The sequence below is a fragment of the Sus scrofa genome, chromosome 3 (genome assembly GCF_054392235.1).
Source record: "Sus scrofa isolate SSC_HxYL_T2T_F1_AM1 chromosome 3, Sscrofa_HxYL_maternal_Yorkshire_Landrace_v2.0, whole genome shotgun sequence".
In the NCBI taxonomy this organism is placed as follows: domain Eukaryota; kingdom Metazoa; phylum Chordata; class Mammalia; order Artiodactyla; family Suidae; genus Sus; species Sus scrofa.
In genome coordinates this window covers 91,187,353-91,206,246 of record NC_139385.1, presented here as the reverse complement: position 1 = coordinate 91,206,246, position 18,894 = coordinate 91,187,353, and the positions used below count along the sequence as shown (strand labels likewise).

At 35.5% G+C, this 18,894-nt stretch overlaps 1 protein-coding gene across 18 annotated transcripts in view; it reads left to right on the top strand.

Annotated features, from left to right (window-relative positions):
- EHBP1 (EH domain binding protein 1) overlaps positions 1–18,894 on the top strand; it is a 350,789-nt gene that overhangs the window by 226,936 nt on the left and 104,959 nt on the right. For all 18 annotated transcript variants that reach the window (XR_014841824.1, XR_014841826.1, XR_014841825.1 and 15 more), the window contains one exon: positions 18,701–18,879. Coding sequence is in view for 15 of the 18 variants with exons in the window: in XM_085019092.1 (XP_084875218.1) it covers positions 18,701–18,879 (179 nt within the window). In the remaining 3 variants the exon portion in view is untranslated. The remainder of the gene's footprint in view (positions 1–18,700; positions 18,880–18,894) is intronic.

The following is an 18,894-nucleotide window of genomic DNA, read 5'->3' as shown; positions in this document are numbered from 1 at the left end:
AATGTTAGAGCTCATAGTCTTTTATCTAATTCTTAAATAAGAAAATCCACTAAAGAACTACTTTGACAAGTTAGAAAGACAGTGAAATGTCTCATAATTCTTTTATTTATATTTAACTGACCTATGATGGTATGTGATCTTATGAGTTCAGTTTCTCTTGGTAGGATTAACATATTTGTTTTACATGTGTATCATAATAAATAAGCTTTCAGATAGACATGGTGAATAAAATTCATTAGGTGTGGGCTTTTACCTTATTCGAGAGGTGATCAGATAGCCTGTTAATGCTTCATGGATGATGAGTGAATAGGCTCCTGAGTCAGAGACGAAGGACATTATTCACAGTATGAGTGTCATCATGTTTATGTCCATTACATTTGCCACCATATCCCATGGGGGTGACCTGAAAAGTCCAATAGACGTTTCACAGTGAGTTTATTTCACAGCCAAAGAACGCTGAGCTTGGGGACTCCACCCCTTTTATAACCAATCATTAAACAGTCTTCTCGTTGTCCTTATCTGTAAAGAATGACCTGATAAAGAGTCATTAGGGCTTTTTGATTCTTTTGTTTTGCTTTTTAGGGCTGCACCTGTGGTATATGGAAGTCCCCAGCCTTGGGGTAGAATTGGAGCTACAGCTGCCAGCCTATACCACAGCCAGAGCAACACAGGATCCAAGCCACATCTGCAAGCTACACCATGGCTTGTGGCAACACCAGATCCTTAACTCACTGAGTGAGGCCAGGAATTGAACCCACATCCTCATGGATCCTAGTCAGGTTCATGAACCACTGAGTCACGAAGGGAACTCCCTGGACTTTTCAATTCTTGGACAACCCAGCAAGATGTGTAGGAGCTGAAGAGATACAGAGCAACATTTCCCAGTATTTTTGTTCTGATTACAGTATTTTTGTTCTGTTGCTTGTTTTGGCAATTGTGCCTTTTTTTTTTTTTTTTTTTTTTTTTGGGCTTTTTGCCATTTCTTGAGCCACTCCTGCAGCATATGGAGGTTCCCAGGCTAGGAGTCCAATCAGAGCTGTAGCCACCAGCCTATGCCAGAGCCACAGCAATGCGGGATCCGAACCACGTCTGCTACCTACACCATAGCTCATAGCAACGCCGGGTCCTTAACCCACTGAGCAAGGGCAGGGATCGAACCCGCAACCTCATGGTTCCTAGTCGGATTCGTTAACCACTGTGCCATGACAGGAACTCCATGTGCCTTTTTTGATGTTACTACCCATACAATATTCACTGGGCCTGAAATTTCACTAACTCTCTAACACTCTTTGATTTATACCTAAGCAGTAAGCTTTAAAGAAGTAACTGTAGTAGGGGGTGCTATATCAAGTGGGGCATTTATATATCCCAAATACTCAGCTGTAGAATGTTTTCTCTTTTTGTAGGCATGGAATCATGCACTATACCTTTTATTTCTAGCAAAATTATTATATTGTTTTTAATTTTATTAATGACTAGACAAGGCCCCACAGGGAAACAGCATAAATATACCCTGCAAACACCCCTTTATTGCTCAGTGTTCCCCATCTCTTCAACTTTTTTATGCTTTGTTAATAACAAGGAGAATATTTCTGAAGTTGCTGCTTTAGTTTTGGATCTAGAATTTAAATTAAGTCACCAATTAGTCTTCTTATCTCTATTTTGCTTTGGTATACTCAAAGTTGATGTTGGTTTCTTTGGTCATTTAAAAATATGGCAATTCTCTGACCTATATTTCTGTATTATCTGTACCAATAGTGGTTCACAAACTGTTTTTTTCTTAGAACCCTTTTATACTCTTTTTTAAACTTTTTTTATAATTAAAAAAAATATTATTTGTTTATTTTTTGCCACACCTGTGGCATGTGGAAGTTTCCAGGCCAGGGAACTTCCAGAACCCCTTTATACTCTTAAAAGTTATTGGAGTTCCCATTGTGGCGCAGAGGTTAATGAATCCGACTAGGAACCATGAGGTTGCGGGTTCAATCCCTGGCCTTGCTCAGTGGTTTAAGGATCTGGTGTTGCCGTGAGCTGTGGTGTAGGTTGCAGCTGCGGCTCGGATCCCGCATTGCTGTGGCTCTGGCATAGGCCGGCGGCTGCAGCTCCAATAAAAAAGTTATTGAAGATGTAGAGGATTCTGGGAAGATGGCAGAGTAGGAAACACTATCTCCTTATCTAGACAATAGCTACGCTGGCAGAATTGTCTGACCTAACTATCTTGAAACTCCAGAGACTGTTGAGGCCTTTCAACTTTTAGGTGGTTAATTGTAGTCAATTGAGCTCTTCACTTAGCAGTGACTACCCACCTTCCACCTACCAACCCCGTGGAAGGCAGTCATACATGGTTTACCAGAGCAACATGCACACAGCTTGCAGAAGTCATGGTAGACAATAAGGACCTTATCTTGCATATATGAGATCTAGCTGATTGCTGCTTCTGATCATAGAGGTGTGCAGATATTGTTGCAAGCCCCTCCTCTTCAGGGAACCTCCACATGATTTAAAGGGCAGGTGCTTTTTTCCCCTTCATTTTTCTCTTTTGGAAGTCTGACTTTAAAGATGAGGACATTTAAGAGCACCTGCACATACAGGAGAAATTAGAAAATCACCATACTAGATTACTAATATGTGGACTCTAACAAAAATTATACAAAGGAACTTATAAAACAGACAGACTCAAAGATTTTGAAACCATATTGTTGGTTACCAAAGGGGAAACGTGAGGAGGGAGGGATAAATGAGGGGATTGGGATTGACATATGCATACTACTATATATAAACTACATAGGTAACCGGGGCCACTGTATAGGATAATCTACTCAATACTGTGTAATAACCTATATGGGAAAAGAATCTGAAAAAGAGCATATATATGTATATTATAACTGATTTACTTTGCTGTATACCTGAAACTAACCCAACCTTCTAAGTCAACTAGACTCCAGTAAAATTTATTAAAGAAAGAAGGAAAAAAAATCACCACTCATAAGGTCTTAAGAAGACCTTAAGTTTGCACCTCAAGCTTATCTACAACATAGAGACAGCTTATAACAATTAAACAAATATAAAAACAAACTGAAAAAGACCAAATGGTGCACCTACTAGACAAAGACTTTTACAAAATTATTTTAAATATGCTCAGAGAATTAAAGGAAAGTGTGAAGAAATCAAGATGATGTAGGAACAAAATGGAAATATCAAGAGAGAAAACCTGAAAAGAAGCCAAAAACAAATTCTAGAGATGAGAAATATAATAATAAAAATAAAAAATTCACTAGAGATATTCAAAGGCAGATTTGGACAGAAGAATCAATGACTTTGAACAAAGAAAAGTTGAAATTATAGAGTCTAAGGAACAGAAAAAAAAAGAAACAAAAGTGAACAGAGCCTAAGAGACCTGAAGGGAACCAATATACACATTACGGGAAGAGAGAGCAAGGGATAGAGAGATTATTTGGAGAATTAATAGCTGAAAACTTCCCAAGTTTGTTGAAAGGTATGAATATAAATAAACATCTAAGAAGATTGACTCAAAATAGGAGGAACTCAAAACAGAGCCTTGCCAAGCACAGGCAACAAAACTAAAAATAAATGAGTGGGACTGCATCAAACTAAAAAGCTTCTGCACAGCATAGGAAATAATCAAAAAGTGAAAAGGCAACCTATGTATTGGGAGAAAATATTTCCAAATGTATATCTGACAAGAGGTTAATTTCTAAAATGTATGAAGAACTCATATAACTCAACAACGAATAACTTGATTAAAAAATTGGCAGAAGACCTAAATACATGTTTTCAAAAGAAGACATACAAATGGCCAATATGTTAAAGTAAAGGTGTTCAACATCTCTGATCATCAGGAAATGCAAATCAAAGCAAGAATGAGATACTCCCTAACACCTGCTAGGATGACTACTACTAAAATAATAATAATGTGTTGGCAAGGATGTTGGAAAAAAGGGAACTCTTGTACACTATTGATGGGAATTTAAATTGAAAACCATATGGCGAAAGTAGAGTGGTTTCTCAAAAATATCAAAAATAAAATTACTGTATGATCCAGCAATCCCACTTTTAAAATCAGTATCTTGAACAAATAGCTATACTCTGATGTTCATTGCTGCATTATTTACAATAGCCAAGATATGGGAAAAGCCTAAGTGTCTATCAGCAGATAAGTAGATGAAGAAATTGTGACGTATGTTTACAATGGAATATTACTCAGCCCTAAACAAGAGTAAATGCTGCCATTTGTAACATAGATGAACCTGAAGGACATTATGCTAATGAAATGTGAAGCTCAGAAAGAAAATTACTATGTGATTTCACATATATGTGGAATCTAAAAATAAAAGTAATTTTTTTTTTTTTCTTTAGGGCCACACCTGTAGCATAAGGAAGTTGTTCTTCTGGCCTACGCCACAGCCACAGCAATACAGGATCCAAGCCACGTCTGTGACCTACACCACAGCTCATGGCAATGCCAGATCCTTAACCCACTGAGCACGGTCAAGGCTTGAACTCCCTTCCTCATAGATACTAGTCAGGCTTATTACTGCTGAGCCACAACGGAAACTTCCTAAAAATTTTTTTGAATTTATAGAGGTACTGAATGATGGTGACCAGCAAGAGCATGTGGCACTGGTGAATATGTTGGTCAAAAGGTACAAAGTTTTATGAGGGTGAATAACTTCTAATGATCTAATGTACAGCATGGTGACAATAATAATACTATGTTGTATGCTTAAAATTTGCTAAGGAATAGATCTTAAACATTGTCACTACACACACAAAAATGGCAACAATGAGAGGTGATGGATATGTTAATTTGCTTGATTGAAGTAAGAATTTCATAATATGCACATATATCAAAACATCACATTGTGTGCCTTAAATATATACAGTTTTTATATATATAAAATGTAAAAAACCAAAACCAGTCTATAACTACACTTTCTCACATAGTGGCCATTAGATACACGTGGCCACCCAGCATCTGTCTGAATTGAGATATGTTGCAAGGGCCAAAAGCACACTGGATTTTGAAGAGTTAGATACAATACCAAAGGCATGATCCATGAAAAAAAATAATGGATAAGCTGGATTTCGTTAAAATTTAAAACTTCTGGAAAAGAAAAAAAAAGGAGTTCCCATCATGGCTCAGTGGTTAACAAATCCGACTAGGAACTATGAGGTTGTGGGTTCGATCCCTGGCCTTGCTCAGTGGGTTAAGGATCCAGTGTTGCTGTGAGCTGTGGTGTAGGTTGCAGATGAGGTTCGGATCCCACATTGCTGTGGCTCTAGCGTAGGCCAGTGGCTACAGCTCTAACTTGAACCCTAGCCTGGGAACCTCCACATGCCGCGGGAGCAGCCCAAGCAATGGCAAAAAGACAAAAAATTTAAAACTTCTGCTCTGTGATAGACAATATGGAGAGAATGTGAAGACAAGCCACAGATAAGTAGAAAATATTTTCAAGAGACAGATCTGATAAAAGACTCTTAACCAAAATAAAGAACAAAGGAGTTCCCACAGTGGTACAGAGGGTTAAGAATCCAACTGCAGAAGCTCAGGTCTCTCCAGAGGTATGGATTCAATCCCCTCCCTGGCACAGTGGGTTAAAGGATACAGTGTTGCTGCAGCTGCATCATAGGTTGCAGCTGTGGCTGAGATTCAATCTCTGGCTCAGGAGCTCCATATGCTGCAGGGCAGCCAAAAAAAAAGAAAACAAAAATGGATCAATGACCTTAACAGACATCTCTCCAAAGAAGTTTTACAGATGGCAAATAAGCATATTTTAAAGTGTTCCACATCACCTTTCATTAGGGAAATGCAAATTAAAACAATGAGATATCACAACACACTTCTTAGAATGGTCAAAATCCAGAACACTGAAAACTCCAAAGACTGGCAGGGTTATGGAGTACAAGAATTCTTATTCATTGATGGTGAGAATAAAAAATGGTACAGCTACTTCACAAGACAGTTTGGCAGTCTCTTACAAATAAACATATTCTTATGATCCCCAGTTGTGCTCTTTGGTATTTACCCAAAGGAGTTGAAAACTTATGTTCATACAAAAACCTGTATGTGGATGATTATAGCAGTTTTATTCATAATTGCCAATACTAAAAGCAACCAAGATGTCTTTCAGTAGGTGAATTGATAAACTGTGGTCCATTCAGACAATGGACTATTATTTAGCACTGAAAAGAAAGGAGCTATCAAGCTGTGAAAAGACATGGAGGAAATTTAAATGTATATTACTAAGTAAAAAAGCCTCAGGAAAGACTACCTATATGATTCCAACTATATGAGTTCTGGAAAAGGCAAAAACATGAAGATAATAAAAAGGTCAGTGCCAGGAGCAGCATTGGGAACAGGGATGAATAGGCAGAGCACAGAAGAGTGAAAATACTCTGTATGATATTATAATGATGGATATATGTCTTTGTTTATTTCTCTAAGCTGATAGAATGTAGAACACCAAAAGTGGGTCCCTAAGATATTCAGTGGACTTTAGGTGATTATGATGTGTCAGTGTAGGTTCATCCTTGATAGCAAATGTACTGTTACAGTGAATGATGTTGATAACAGGAGAAGCTGTGCATGTGTGGAGGCAGAAAGTATGTGAGAAATCTCTATACCTAACTCTAAATTTTTTTCTGAACCTAAAAGTTCTCTTATAAAAATTGTCTTGAAAAACAAATAGAATCAATGAAACCAAAAATTAGTTCTCTGAAAAGATCAAGAAAATGGACAAATCTTTAACTAGATGAACTAAGAAAAAAAGAGAGAAGACGCAAATTACAAAGTCAGAAATGAAAGTGAGGACATTACTACCAATTCTACAGAATGAAAAGGATAACTAATAGAGTACTGTGAACAGCTGTACACCAACAAATTGGATAACTTAGATGAAATAGACAAATTCGAGGGAACACAAAACTTACCATGAGCAAATCATGAAGAAGCAAAAAACTTGAATGACCTATAAACTCATAAAGACATTGAATCAGTCATCAAAAATTTCCCTGCAAAGAAAAACTCCGGGTCTTTGGCTACACTGGTGAATTCTACCAAACATTTAAAGAAAAAAAAAATCCCCAAAGTTTTCCCAGAAATTGAGGGTGAAGGAATACTTCCTAACTCATTCTATAAAGCCAGCAATGCCCTGATACCAGAACCAGATAAAGACACTGCAAGAAAAGCAAACTGCAGACCAGTATCTCTGATAAACATCAATGTACAAATCCTTGACAACATTTTAGCAAACCGAACTCAGCAACACATTAAAAGAATTGCACATCATGACCAAGTGGGATTTATTCCTGGACTGCAAGTATGGTTCAACAGCACATTAATAGAATAAAGAATAAAAATCAGATGATCATCTCAATAGATTTAGAAAAAGCATTATTCAAAATTCAATAGATTTAGGAAAAGCATTTGCCCTTTCATGGTAAAAGCATTCAACAAATCAGGAATAGAAACTACCTCAAGATAATAAAAGCCATATATGAAAAACCTATAGCCATACTCAGTGGTGAAAGACTGAAGCTTTTCCTGAAAGTAGGTGATGCCTACTCTCACTACATCTATTCCGTAGAGCAATTAAAGAAGAAAAAGAAATAAAAGCCATCCAGATTGGAGTGGAAGAAGTAAAACTTTCTATGTGCACAAATGATATGATCTTATATAGAGAAAACCCTAAAGATTCACGCCCTTCCCCCCCAAAAAAAGCTGTTAGAACTAATAAGTTTAGCAAAGGATACAAAGTCAACACACAAAAAGTTGGATTTCTACCACTAACAACAAAAAAAGAAAGTTAAGAGAACAATTCCATTTTAAGTAGCATCAAAAAGAATAAAATACTAAGGAATTAACCAAGGAGGTAAAAGACATATTTTCTACTGAAAAGTAGAAAACTATGATGAAAGACATGAAAGAAAACACAAATAAATGGAAAGACAACTTATATTTTCATGGGTTGGAATTTTTGTTATTATTAAGACATCAATACTGCCCAAAGTGATCTGCATATCAATGCACTCTCCATCAAAATCCTAAAGAAGTTTTTTTGCAAAAATAGAAAAATCTATCCTAAAATTCATATGAATAGCCAAAACAATCTTGAAAAAGAACAAAGTTGGAGGGCTCATACTTCCTGATTTCAAAATTTACTACAAAGCTATAGTAATCAAACATGTGGTACTGACATAAGGACAGACATAAAGACCAGTGGAATAGAATAGAGAGCCCACATAAACCCTCACATATATGATCATCAAATGATTTTTCAGCAAGGATACCAAGTTAGCGAGGACAGGAAAGTCTTTTTGGTCCTGAGAAACTGGATATCATAACACAAAAGAACAGAATTGGACCCTTACCTAATACCATATTCAAAAATTAACTCCAAATGGGTCAAAGACCTAAATGCATGACCTAAAACTGTAAACTCTTAGAAGGGAATATGGAGGAGAAGCTTTATAACTTTAGATTTGGCTGTGAATTCTTAGATGTAACGTCAAAGATATAGACAACAAAAGAAAAAACAGATGTATTGGACTTCATGAAAATTTGAAACTTTTGTTCATCAAAGGACACAAGAGAGGGCAACATACATAATATGAGAAAATATTTGCAAATTATATATCTGATAAGGAATTAATATCCAAAGTTAATAGAGAACTTACAAAATTCAACAAAAAGCAAACAACACAATTCAAAAATGAACAAAGGATTTGAATAAACCTGTATTATTTCACCAAAGAAGGTATTTGAATGACCAATAAGCACATGAAAAGATGCTCAACATCCCTAATCATTAGAAAAATGCAAATCAAAACCACAATGAGATACCTTTCACACCCATTAGAATAACTGATATTAAAAACGAAACAAAAAACAAACAATAGTAACAACAACAAAAATACCCCAGAAAATAGCAAGTGTTGGGAAGGATGTGGAGAAATTGGGACACTTATGCACTGTTGGTGAGAATGTAAAATTGTACACCCACCATGGAAAACACTATAGAAGTTTCTCAAAATTTTTAAGATAGGATTACCATATGATTCAGCAATTTTGCTTCTGAATGTCTACCCAGAAAAACTGAAAGCAGGATCTCAAGATATTTGTACACCCATGGGCATAACAGCATTATTCACAGTAGTTAACAGATGGAAGCAACCCATATGTCTATTGACAGATGATTGGATAAACAAAATGTGGTATGTACTTACAGTGAAATATTATTTAGCCTTAAAAAGGAAGGGAATTCTGACTATGCTATCGTATGTACGAACCTTGAGGATATTATGCCAAGTAAAATAAGCCAATCACAAAAACAGATATGTATGATTTCACTTATATGAGGTCCCTTGAATAGTCAAAATCATAGACACAGAAAGTAGAATAGTGATTACCAAGGTTATAGAAAAGGGGAAATGGGAAATACTGTTCATTGGGTGTAGCGTTTCAGTTCTGCAAGCTGAAAAGTGTTCTGGAGATAGATGATGGTGATTGTTGCACAACAACAGGAATAGGGAATTCCTTGGTGGCTCAGTGGGTTAATGGCCTGCATTGTCACTGCTATAACTTGGGTCTCATCCCACATTCAATCTATGGCCCTGGAATTTCGCATGCTGTGAGTGTTGCCATATAAACTAACAAACAATAGGAATATACTTAATAAACTGAAGTGTACACCTAAAAATGGTTAAGATGGTAAGTACTGTATTATGTGTATTTTACCACAGTAAAAAACATTTTTTTAAGTTACTGGGGACACCAAAGAGTTTTTGTTAAATGGATTATCCTTATTGATATTTATATTAGATATTAAGAATGAGAAAAAATTTTAATATATTAATTCATTTAAGAGAACAACAATGAACCACTATGTGCTATGAACTTTTTGTTTGTCTTTTTAGGGCCATACCATGGCCTATGGAGGTTCCCAGGCTAGGGGTAGAATTGGAGCTGTAGCTGCTGGCCTACACCACAGCCACAGCAACACAGTATCTGAGCCATATACTACAGTATCTGAGCCATATACTATAGTATCTGTGACCTATACTACAGCTCACGGCAATGCCGGATCCTTAACCCACTGAATGAGGCCAGGGATTGAACCTACGTCCTCATGGATGCAAGTGAGATTTGTTTCTATTGAGCCACGATGGGAACTCCACTGTGAACATTTTGGAACATGTATTCTATTCTCTGTAAACATGCATTTCCATGGGATATAAACCTGAGATTTCTGGATCATGGGATATGTACATCTCCAAATTTACCATAGCAGATGATAGCAGAGTTTTTCCATCAACCCTGTATGAGCTCCCTTTGTTCCACCTCCTTACCAACATTTGGTCTTTTTAATTTCATTAAAATTTAATTTTGTTTTAATTAAGAGACTTTTAAAAATTTTAGTCTTTCTCAGGGGAAGTCTGTAGTAGTGCCTTATCCAGTTCTTTGATGGAGCAAATTTTCATATGTTTTCTGGCTATTTGGACTTCTTGCATTAAGTATGCATTCGATTTTTGCTCATTTTCCTATGGCTGTTTTGTGGGGCTTATTGGTACATTCTGACTACAAGCCCTTTAAACACACACACACACACACACACACACACATACTTTGCTTATCTTTGTAGGACGGAAAGAGTGGTATGTTAGCATTATAGCATCAGGTATGTAATACCGTGTTTTAGCACCATTTGGTCATAAGGTAATAAAATCAGGTGAGTAGGTGAGGACCACTCTGGCTTATAAAATTATAAGTACAGGATCTGGTAACAGACCATATATCTGTCAGATCCTTGAGGGATACATTTGGTTACAAGAATCTCACTAAGCACAGGGAAGCTGGGACCTTTGTTTTATATGCAGTATAACAGCCTACGTTTATATTTTGGCAGGCTTGCAAATCTAGATGCAGTTTGTTAAGACAGGGTCATTTTTACAATAAATAATGCTGCCCAATAGCAAATCTGACATTTTGCATTAATCTTAATCTACTATATTTCCATGGAGATGGAGATGTGTTAGAATGTAAAATCGGATCATTTCCCCATGATAAAAAGGGTTTAGATCTGTTGGTTAACCCTTTCTGCATGGAAAAAAATAGTATCTTTATGGAATTAATTTCTAATCCATGAATGAGGTATATTTATCCATGTCATTAGGTCTCCTTTATTTTCTCACAATAAAGCTTGATAGATTTTTTTAATGTTTTTTTAATAGCAGTCATGCACATTATTTATAGATTTATGCCTTAGTACTTTTTTTTTTTTTCTTTTTAGGGCCACACCTGCAGCATATGTAAGTTCCTAGGCTAGGGGTTGAATTGGAGCTGCAGCTGCCAGCCTACACCACAACCACAGCAACATAGGATCCGAGCCATGTCTGTGACCACGTCTCACAGCAATGCCAGATCCTTAACCCCCTGAGCAAGACCAGGGATTGAACCCACATCCTCTTGAATACTAGTTGGGTTTGTTACCACTGAGCCACAACAGGAACTCCAGTACCTTATTTTTTTATGTCACCATGAATGGCATAAAATATCTTTAAAATTTTAATTTCTAACTGCTTTTGTTGTGTGTAGGAGTGCAGTCAGGTTTGTACATTGTTTTTTGTATCCAGCAACCTTTTCAAATTCCATTATTAATTCTAATGAATTATATGTAGATACTTTTAGATTTTCTACATAATTATATATGTAAACTATCTGTAAATACTATTAGTTTTAATTTTGTTTATTTTCTAACATTTATACCATTATATATTTTTCTGGTCTTAGTGCAATAGCAGGGACCTTCAATACAGTGTTGAATAAAATTGGTCATAGATTCTCACTCTTGAAGGGAAAATGTTGAATATTTTACCATTGTAATATTTGCTGTAGGCTTTTTACAAGTTAAGAAATTTTCTATTAACTACTAGTTTGTTAAGATTGTTTTATAGAATATAAATGGATATAAAGTTTTATTAAATACTTTTCTGCATCTGTTTAGATGATGGAATCTATATATTTTCCCCTATATTTTAATTTGGCAAGTTACCTCAATAGATTTACTAATGTCAAGTCGAATGCATGTTCATGGGATAAGTTCAGTTTGTTTAATTTATAAATTACTAGATTCAACATGCTAATATTTTCATTAAGACTTTCACCTCTATAGACTTGACTCTTTTTTTTTTTTTGGTAATTTTGGTATCAAGATTGAGGTGGGGAATTAAGCCATTTTTCTTATTCTCTGGAAGAATTTGTATAATGTTGGGGATATTTCTTTGTTGAGTGTTTGGTGGAACTTATCAGTGAAGCCAAATGGAATTTTTTTATAGGAAGGTTTTTTAATTACAAATTCAGTTTCTTTAATAATGATAGAACTCCCTAGGTTTTCTATTTCTTCTGGCAATACTGTTCTAGGAATTTGCTTCCCTCTTTTTTTCTTGGTTAGTCACACTATAGGTTTGATTAATTTTGTCTTTTCAAAGAAACAACTTTTGGTTTTGTTGATCCTTTTTTTTGTATGCTTACTTTCCATTTCATTATTTTTTGCTCTCATCTTTTTTTAAATTGAGTTCAGTTTATTACAATAAGTTTTAGGTATACAACATAGTGATTCACAATATTTAAAGGTTATGTTCTATTTATAGTTATAAAATATTGCTATATCCCTAGTGTTGTACAATATATATCCATGTGCTCACCTCTTTATTACTTTCTTTTTTCTACTTTTGAGGGTAGAGGGGATTGTCTTGCTATCTGAGAATCTACCAAAAGTGCAGCTTTGCCTCTTAACTCACTATTAAGAAAGGAGTGCCGAGAGTTTCAGACTCTGGCTTTCTAGTCTTTCCATGCCTAGGCTTGAGGATAGTTGTTTGATATTTCTTAAGAAATTGTTTCAAAAATACTTTCTTCAGCTTTTAAAAATATGTTCAGATAGTAGTCCTACTTTAATGTAAGCAGAAGTTCCTCCCAATGTGATTTTAATGACAGTATAATTTTTCTGATTGTCTAGTAGTAGAATAACAAAGCCTAACCTTTGGTTTTACTATGAGAATGAAATGAAGTTATTTAAATGAAAACTTTGAAAAAGAGTAAGAATGGTACTGATTAAAGTATTTCTGTTCTCACCACTGCTGTTGTTTTGGGCTCACCAAATATTAAATTTTCCCAAAGTTCTCTCAGTCATTTGCAGTAATTTGCAATTGGGAAAGGCTCCCAGAATCCACATTAGGGTGACCAAAATGTCCTACAACTTTAGCAGTGGTAGGGTATATCTCATGCTCTGGACTTAGCTCTAGTTCAACCAATATTCTGAAATCCAACAGAATGGGCAGAGGGTTTTATTAACAGACTACTCTTAGGCTTCAAGTGGGTCGATTGCCTTTTTAAATTAATTTAATATACACTGGGTGGTGATCTAAGTTCTGAAAAAGATAAGTTGACCAAAGCAATCACTAGTCTCAAAAAACTTACCTTTTCTACTGAGGTCCTAAAACTACATTATCTGAAAATGTAAAATACATGTTATGTGAGAGAAAGGGCTTTGGAACAGGAACACATTGGTATAGATTCTAAATCCTCCACTTTTAGCTCTGTAATGTCACTTTCCTCATCTCAAATTGAGAATAACAGTACTGTCTCAGAGTTGTGAGATAAAATGAACTAATCCATATAAAGATTTTAACATTGCATGTGGGACATAGTAGGTGCTCAGAATATACTTTACGGATTAATGAAAAGTTAATTTGTCTTTTTGTGGAAAGAAGAACTGAATATGTTGTAGTAAAAATGTTTTAAGAGAGCATGGAGAGGCAAAGGAACATTGAAAGGTGCCCTACTGACTAGGAGTTGGAAAGAGAGTTCATGTGGGAGATGACAATAGAACTTAATCTTGAAGATAATCTTGAAGGTGGAATTGTAGCAGTTATACTTGGGACCGGAGGTATTCCACATGGGGTGACAATCTGTATGATCAAAGACTGAAAGGGGGGTGGTCTAGGAGCTAGACAGGAAAGCATAACGATTTTAGAGAATAATGAGTCATCTAAAGAGTAGAAATGTTGAAAAAGATTTGTGAATCAGTGCTCAGGATTTTGACATCATTTTGTATGTTCTTGAAGGCCATTAGAGATCTTGACTTAGGCGTTAAGATTGTTGCTATGGCAGTGGGTCAGATAAAGGAGAAAGAATTTGGAAGAAGGAAGACGTATTAGGAAGATTTTGCTATAGCCTAGGCGAAAGAAGATAAATTGCAAAAACATTACAACAATAAGATAGAAATTTTCCGTGAATTAACTCGTAAAGGATGATAGGTGAAGGAAGAGTTCAAAGCTGATTCTGAGATTAAAGTCTAGACAATTGGGACATTATAATTGCTATATCATTTGCAAAGATAATGAAAATAAAGAGGGTTACAAGGAAGAAGTATAATTATGGTTTTAGACATATTGAGTTTGAATTTTGTGTGGCAGGAAGGACAGCCAGCTGGAAATGTCAACTTGAGATAGTTTGAACTATAAATGTATATTTGGGAATCATCTGCATGAAAGTGATAGTTAGAATCCTGGGAGTGAATCAACTCAAAGCACAGAGAAGATTATTTAGAGCAATACCTAGAGGAATATGTGCTTGTGTCAGTGGAAGAAAGGGAAGTAGCCAAAGAAAAAGCAACTATAGTCAGAGGGGCAGAGTGGGAAAAAAATATAACTGAAATTTCTTATAAATATTAAAACAGGAAATTTTTGGACAAAATTTTTGGCTAGGTTTCCTGAAAGAGGTCCTGTTGCTGTCATTAGCAAGAATAACTGGGTGGCCTTACTGTCTTAATGTGATATGTAATATGCTATGTTAAAAAATAGTAATTAATATCATCTATATTAGAACCTAGAACCATCAAGTCAAACTGTGGTTCAAGTCCTATTTCCTCTCTGCTGTCACCACTTCAAACTGCCTTCATAATCATGATGGTTGACATCTATTGTAGTTCTCAGTACTGCAGTAAACTGAGATGGTGCAATATCATCCACGTAGTAGCTTGACTGAGAGAGAACTGGGAGGATCACCTAATTGAACAGACTCTGATCATTCTCATAGTAGAGTTATAATTAGAATGAGTTTTAGAAATTTCCTCTCTCAGTGCATAAAAAAAGACAACTGTAATATGTGTGCTTTACTTTCCCACTGTGTTAAGTAGAGATGCCTTCTTATACATCTGGTCATTGCAAAAATACAAGAAAGAACTTTTAAATCATTGTTTACATAGTTGTTCCAACATTTGAAAGTTTGATTCTGCCTTTTGGTATCTTCCTTTCTTTGGAAAACAGTAAATTACAAAGTCATTCAGAGCATCTTCCTTTTTTTTTTTTTTTTTTTTTAAACAAACCCATAGAAATAGATTGCCAAAAATTCCAAGTACCTCATTTTGCACATAGATTATCACGATTATCTTCTAGTTAAAGCTTTTTTTGTAAAAATGTTTTTCACTATTTTGAAGAAATTCACAGCCTTGAATTTTCCAAAAGGCTCTCAACAATAGGAATTCAAGTGCTGATAATGCATCAATGGTAGTAATAATAATGCAGTTAACATTTACCTGAATAGTTACTATGTGCCATACTTTGTGCTAATTTTGCATGCATTTATTCCTTTAATAATATTTACTGAGTGTCTACTATATGCCAGGAATTGTTCTAGAATAGTTTAATAAAATCTCTGCTCTTATAGCCCTTTTATATGGTGAGGACAGGCAGGTAATAAGCAATAAGCATAACCAATAAAGCATTTTGGCAATGACCAAAATAATGTATATGGACCATAGGAAGAGGATAAGTACTATGGAAACACTAGAGCAAGAGAAAGAAGGTCAGGAGTGCTGAGTTGGTGTTAGACAATGGAGATGAGTTGCATTATTAGATAGGGTGGTCAGAATAGGCCTGTGGTATTGGAGTTAATCGTGCAGATACCCAAGAAAGCGCCCAGGCAAATAGAACAATGCATGTAAAGGCACTAAGGTGGGCCCATATATGGGGTGTCCAAGGAACAGCAAAGAGATCAGTTTGGTTTGTAATGATCATAATGGGGGCAGGAAGGGAGGCAGATCTTATTACTGTAATGGCACTATGAGACAAGTAATACAATCCCCACTTTATAGATTGTAGAGGAAGCTGAGACATAGAGAAGTCAAGTCAGTTGCCACATACAAAGTCAGAAGCTGTCTATAGCAAGCATCAAGCTGTTTCATCCATTTATATACTGAAGGTTTTGAAATGACTTTAACTACTTATTTCTTTATTACACTCTGAAAAATATTAGATGAAATATCAGTACTCCTGATGTGGATGATTCATTAAACAGTGGCTCTATTTCACTTTGCTTTGTCTACAACCAGTATGACCATTTATAGGGTTTATAATTTCACCAGTTTCTTCAATTACTTATGACTTCTTTTTCCTAGCAGTGCAGTAAGCATCCCTGTGACATGCTTTAATATAAGAGTTTTGTGTTAGGGTAAATCCAAAGTTTAGTTTAGTTCTTCTAGCCTTTTCGTACTGAGCATTCTTAGAAGCAAGGATATATTCATAATCATAATGATATGTTTCCTTAATTCTTAAGTACAGAAAGCTTTTCTAGGTTGCAGCATGATGCTGATGACATTTGTACATTACCTATAGTCATGCTACCGATGATTATAATTAGTGTAACTAGTTGCAGATTATCTGGCCCATGTACATGTTACGCATGCTTGGAATGAATCAGTGCCTTAATAGTATAATTTGATACAGGAAAACATTTTAATAAAGACAATCTTTTAAACAATATAAAGTCTTTTTTTAAAATGTGTTTGTGCCTAGTTCATTGAACCCCTGGCTCATCCATAGACCATCCTTCACTCCAATTCCAGGTTGTGACTGGAGAAATTTGAAAGTCATGGTGAAAAGTCACTTTTAGATAAAAGGATATTTAATAGTTCATTTCTATATGTGTTAAATTGATAGCTAAAAGATATCAATTATTCTCAAGTAAATACCTTCCTATAATATTGGAAATTCTTTTTTATCTACTTCTTCATATTAAGTAGAACTGACCCAAATTTGTTGATTGTGCCTGAAAATTTTTCAGCATTGACTTTGTATAGGTGCTCATTTAAAGAACACTGCTTTGCTTGATTTGTGGTTGTTTATGTAACTGTGTGTTACTCTGACAGTTAATAAAAAATAGGACATTACACCCTTGGTATTTCTTACTCATCTTCCCACAGGAGTAGTGAACGCATAAATCAATTATGTGGGTTGGTTTTAATTGTTTGGCACTAACATCCTTTTGTCAAATGGGGGCATCATTGGTCTTTCTTAAGTAAGCTCTGTGGCAAGAAGAGTTTGCTTATTAAACTTAAATGGTATTAGGGGTAAATATTTGTTCTCCTTTCACCTGGTTTTAGAGGGCCTTTATGTCTATATCCAGTACATTTAATTAACAGTAATATATTGATATCCAGAAACATTTAGTAGTTTTCTTTATAGTTTTCAGTTATATCAACCTCTACATATACCATTACAAAAATGTTGTTGTTACTCAGTAACAGAAAATGACATGATTTTTAAGAATAATAAAAGCTTAGGATAAAAATCTTCTTAGGTAGTCTTTGTTTTGTCGTTATCATTGTCATTTTAAGAATGAACAAGGCGAAAAAACAAGTAAGTGCTTAAGATTTAAAACACATCTTCCTATACCCACACACCTAGCTGATCTTATAATATTCAAAAGTAACCATCAACACTTAGCAGATATTTTGAGCAAATCCAAATTACATAGTGTTGTGTGCAGTTGCTGCCAACACCTGACCGTTGCTAATAACTGTAGATCTGTTTGGCTATCATTAAGTTTTCGTAAGAAGTATTTTGAATATGGTTATTGTTACCCGGAAATGCATATAATTTACTGTATTTTTTAAAACTATGAGTTTTGGAGTTCCCGTCATGGCACAGTGGTTAACAAATCCAACTAGGAACCATGAGGTGGTGGGTTCAATATCTGGCCTTGCTCAGTGGGTTAACGATCCGGCGTTGCCGTGAGCTGTGGTGTAGGTTGCAGACGCGGCTCGGATCTGGCGTTGCTGTGTCTCTGGCGTAGGCCGGTGGCTACAGCTCCGATTAGACCCCTAGCCTGGGAACCTCCGTATGCTGCGGCCCTAGAAAAAGGCAAAAAGACCAAAAAAAAAAAAAAAACCAAACTATGATTTTCAGTCTCTTCGCTACTAACAATTTGTGCTACAGTTAGACTTCAAAATACATTCTTTTTTTAATCTACTCAAAAAGGCACCATATTTAACATGATTGCATTTGGGGAAAATTTTTTAGGATGTGAGAGTTACTCAGATACTCAGTCTTAAGTATTTAAATACTTTAAGAAAATGTTTCCATCAGTGTAACTCTGTTCTTACCTATAAGGTTAAAATCTTGCATAGTTACGTCTTTGTCAGGCAAATGCCATCGGCTAAAACTAGAGATAATAACTTAAGATTCATGTCTCCTTTCTTAGAGGTTACAGTTGTCTTGAAGTGACAGTTTTGAAAGACCTAAACTGACATCAAAGTGTTTAAATGATCTGGTTAGGCCAATTAATGTTAATTTTCATCTTCCATTAAATTATTTTAACGTTTTCCCCTTTTCTTTTTTTTAGCTGAGTCCTATACCAAGTCCTGTTTTGGGAAGAAAGCCAAATGCTAGTCAGTCGTTGCTTGTATGGTGCAAAGAAGTTACAAAGAACTACCGGGGAGTGAAAATCACCAATTTTACTACATCGTGGAGAAACGGTTTATCTTTTTGTGCAATATTACACCACTTTAGACCAGACTTAATGTAAGTAGAAACATT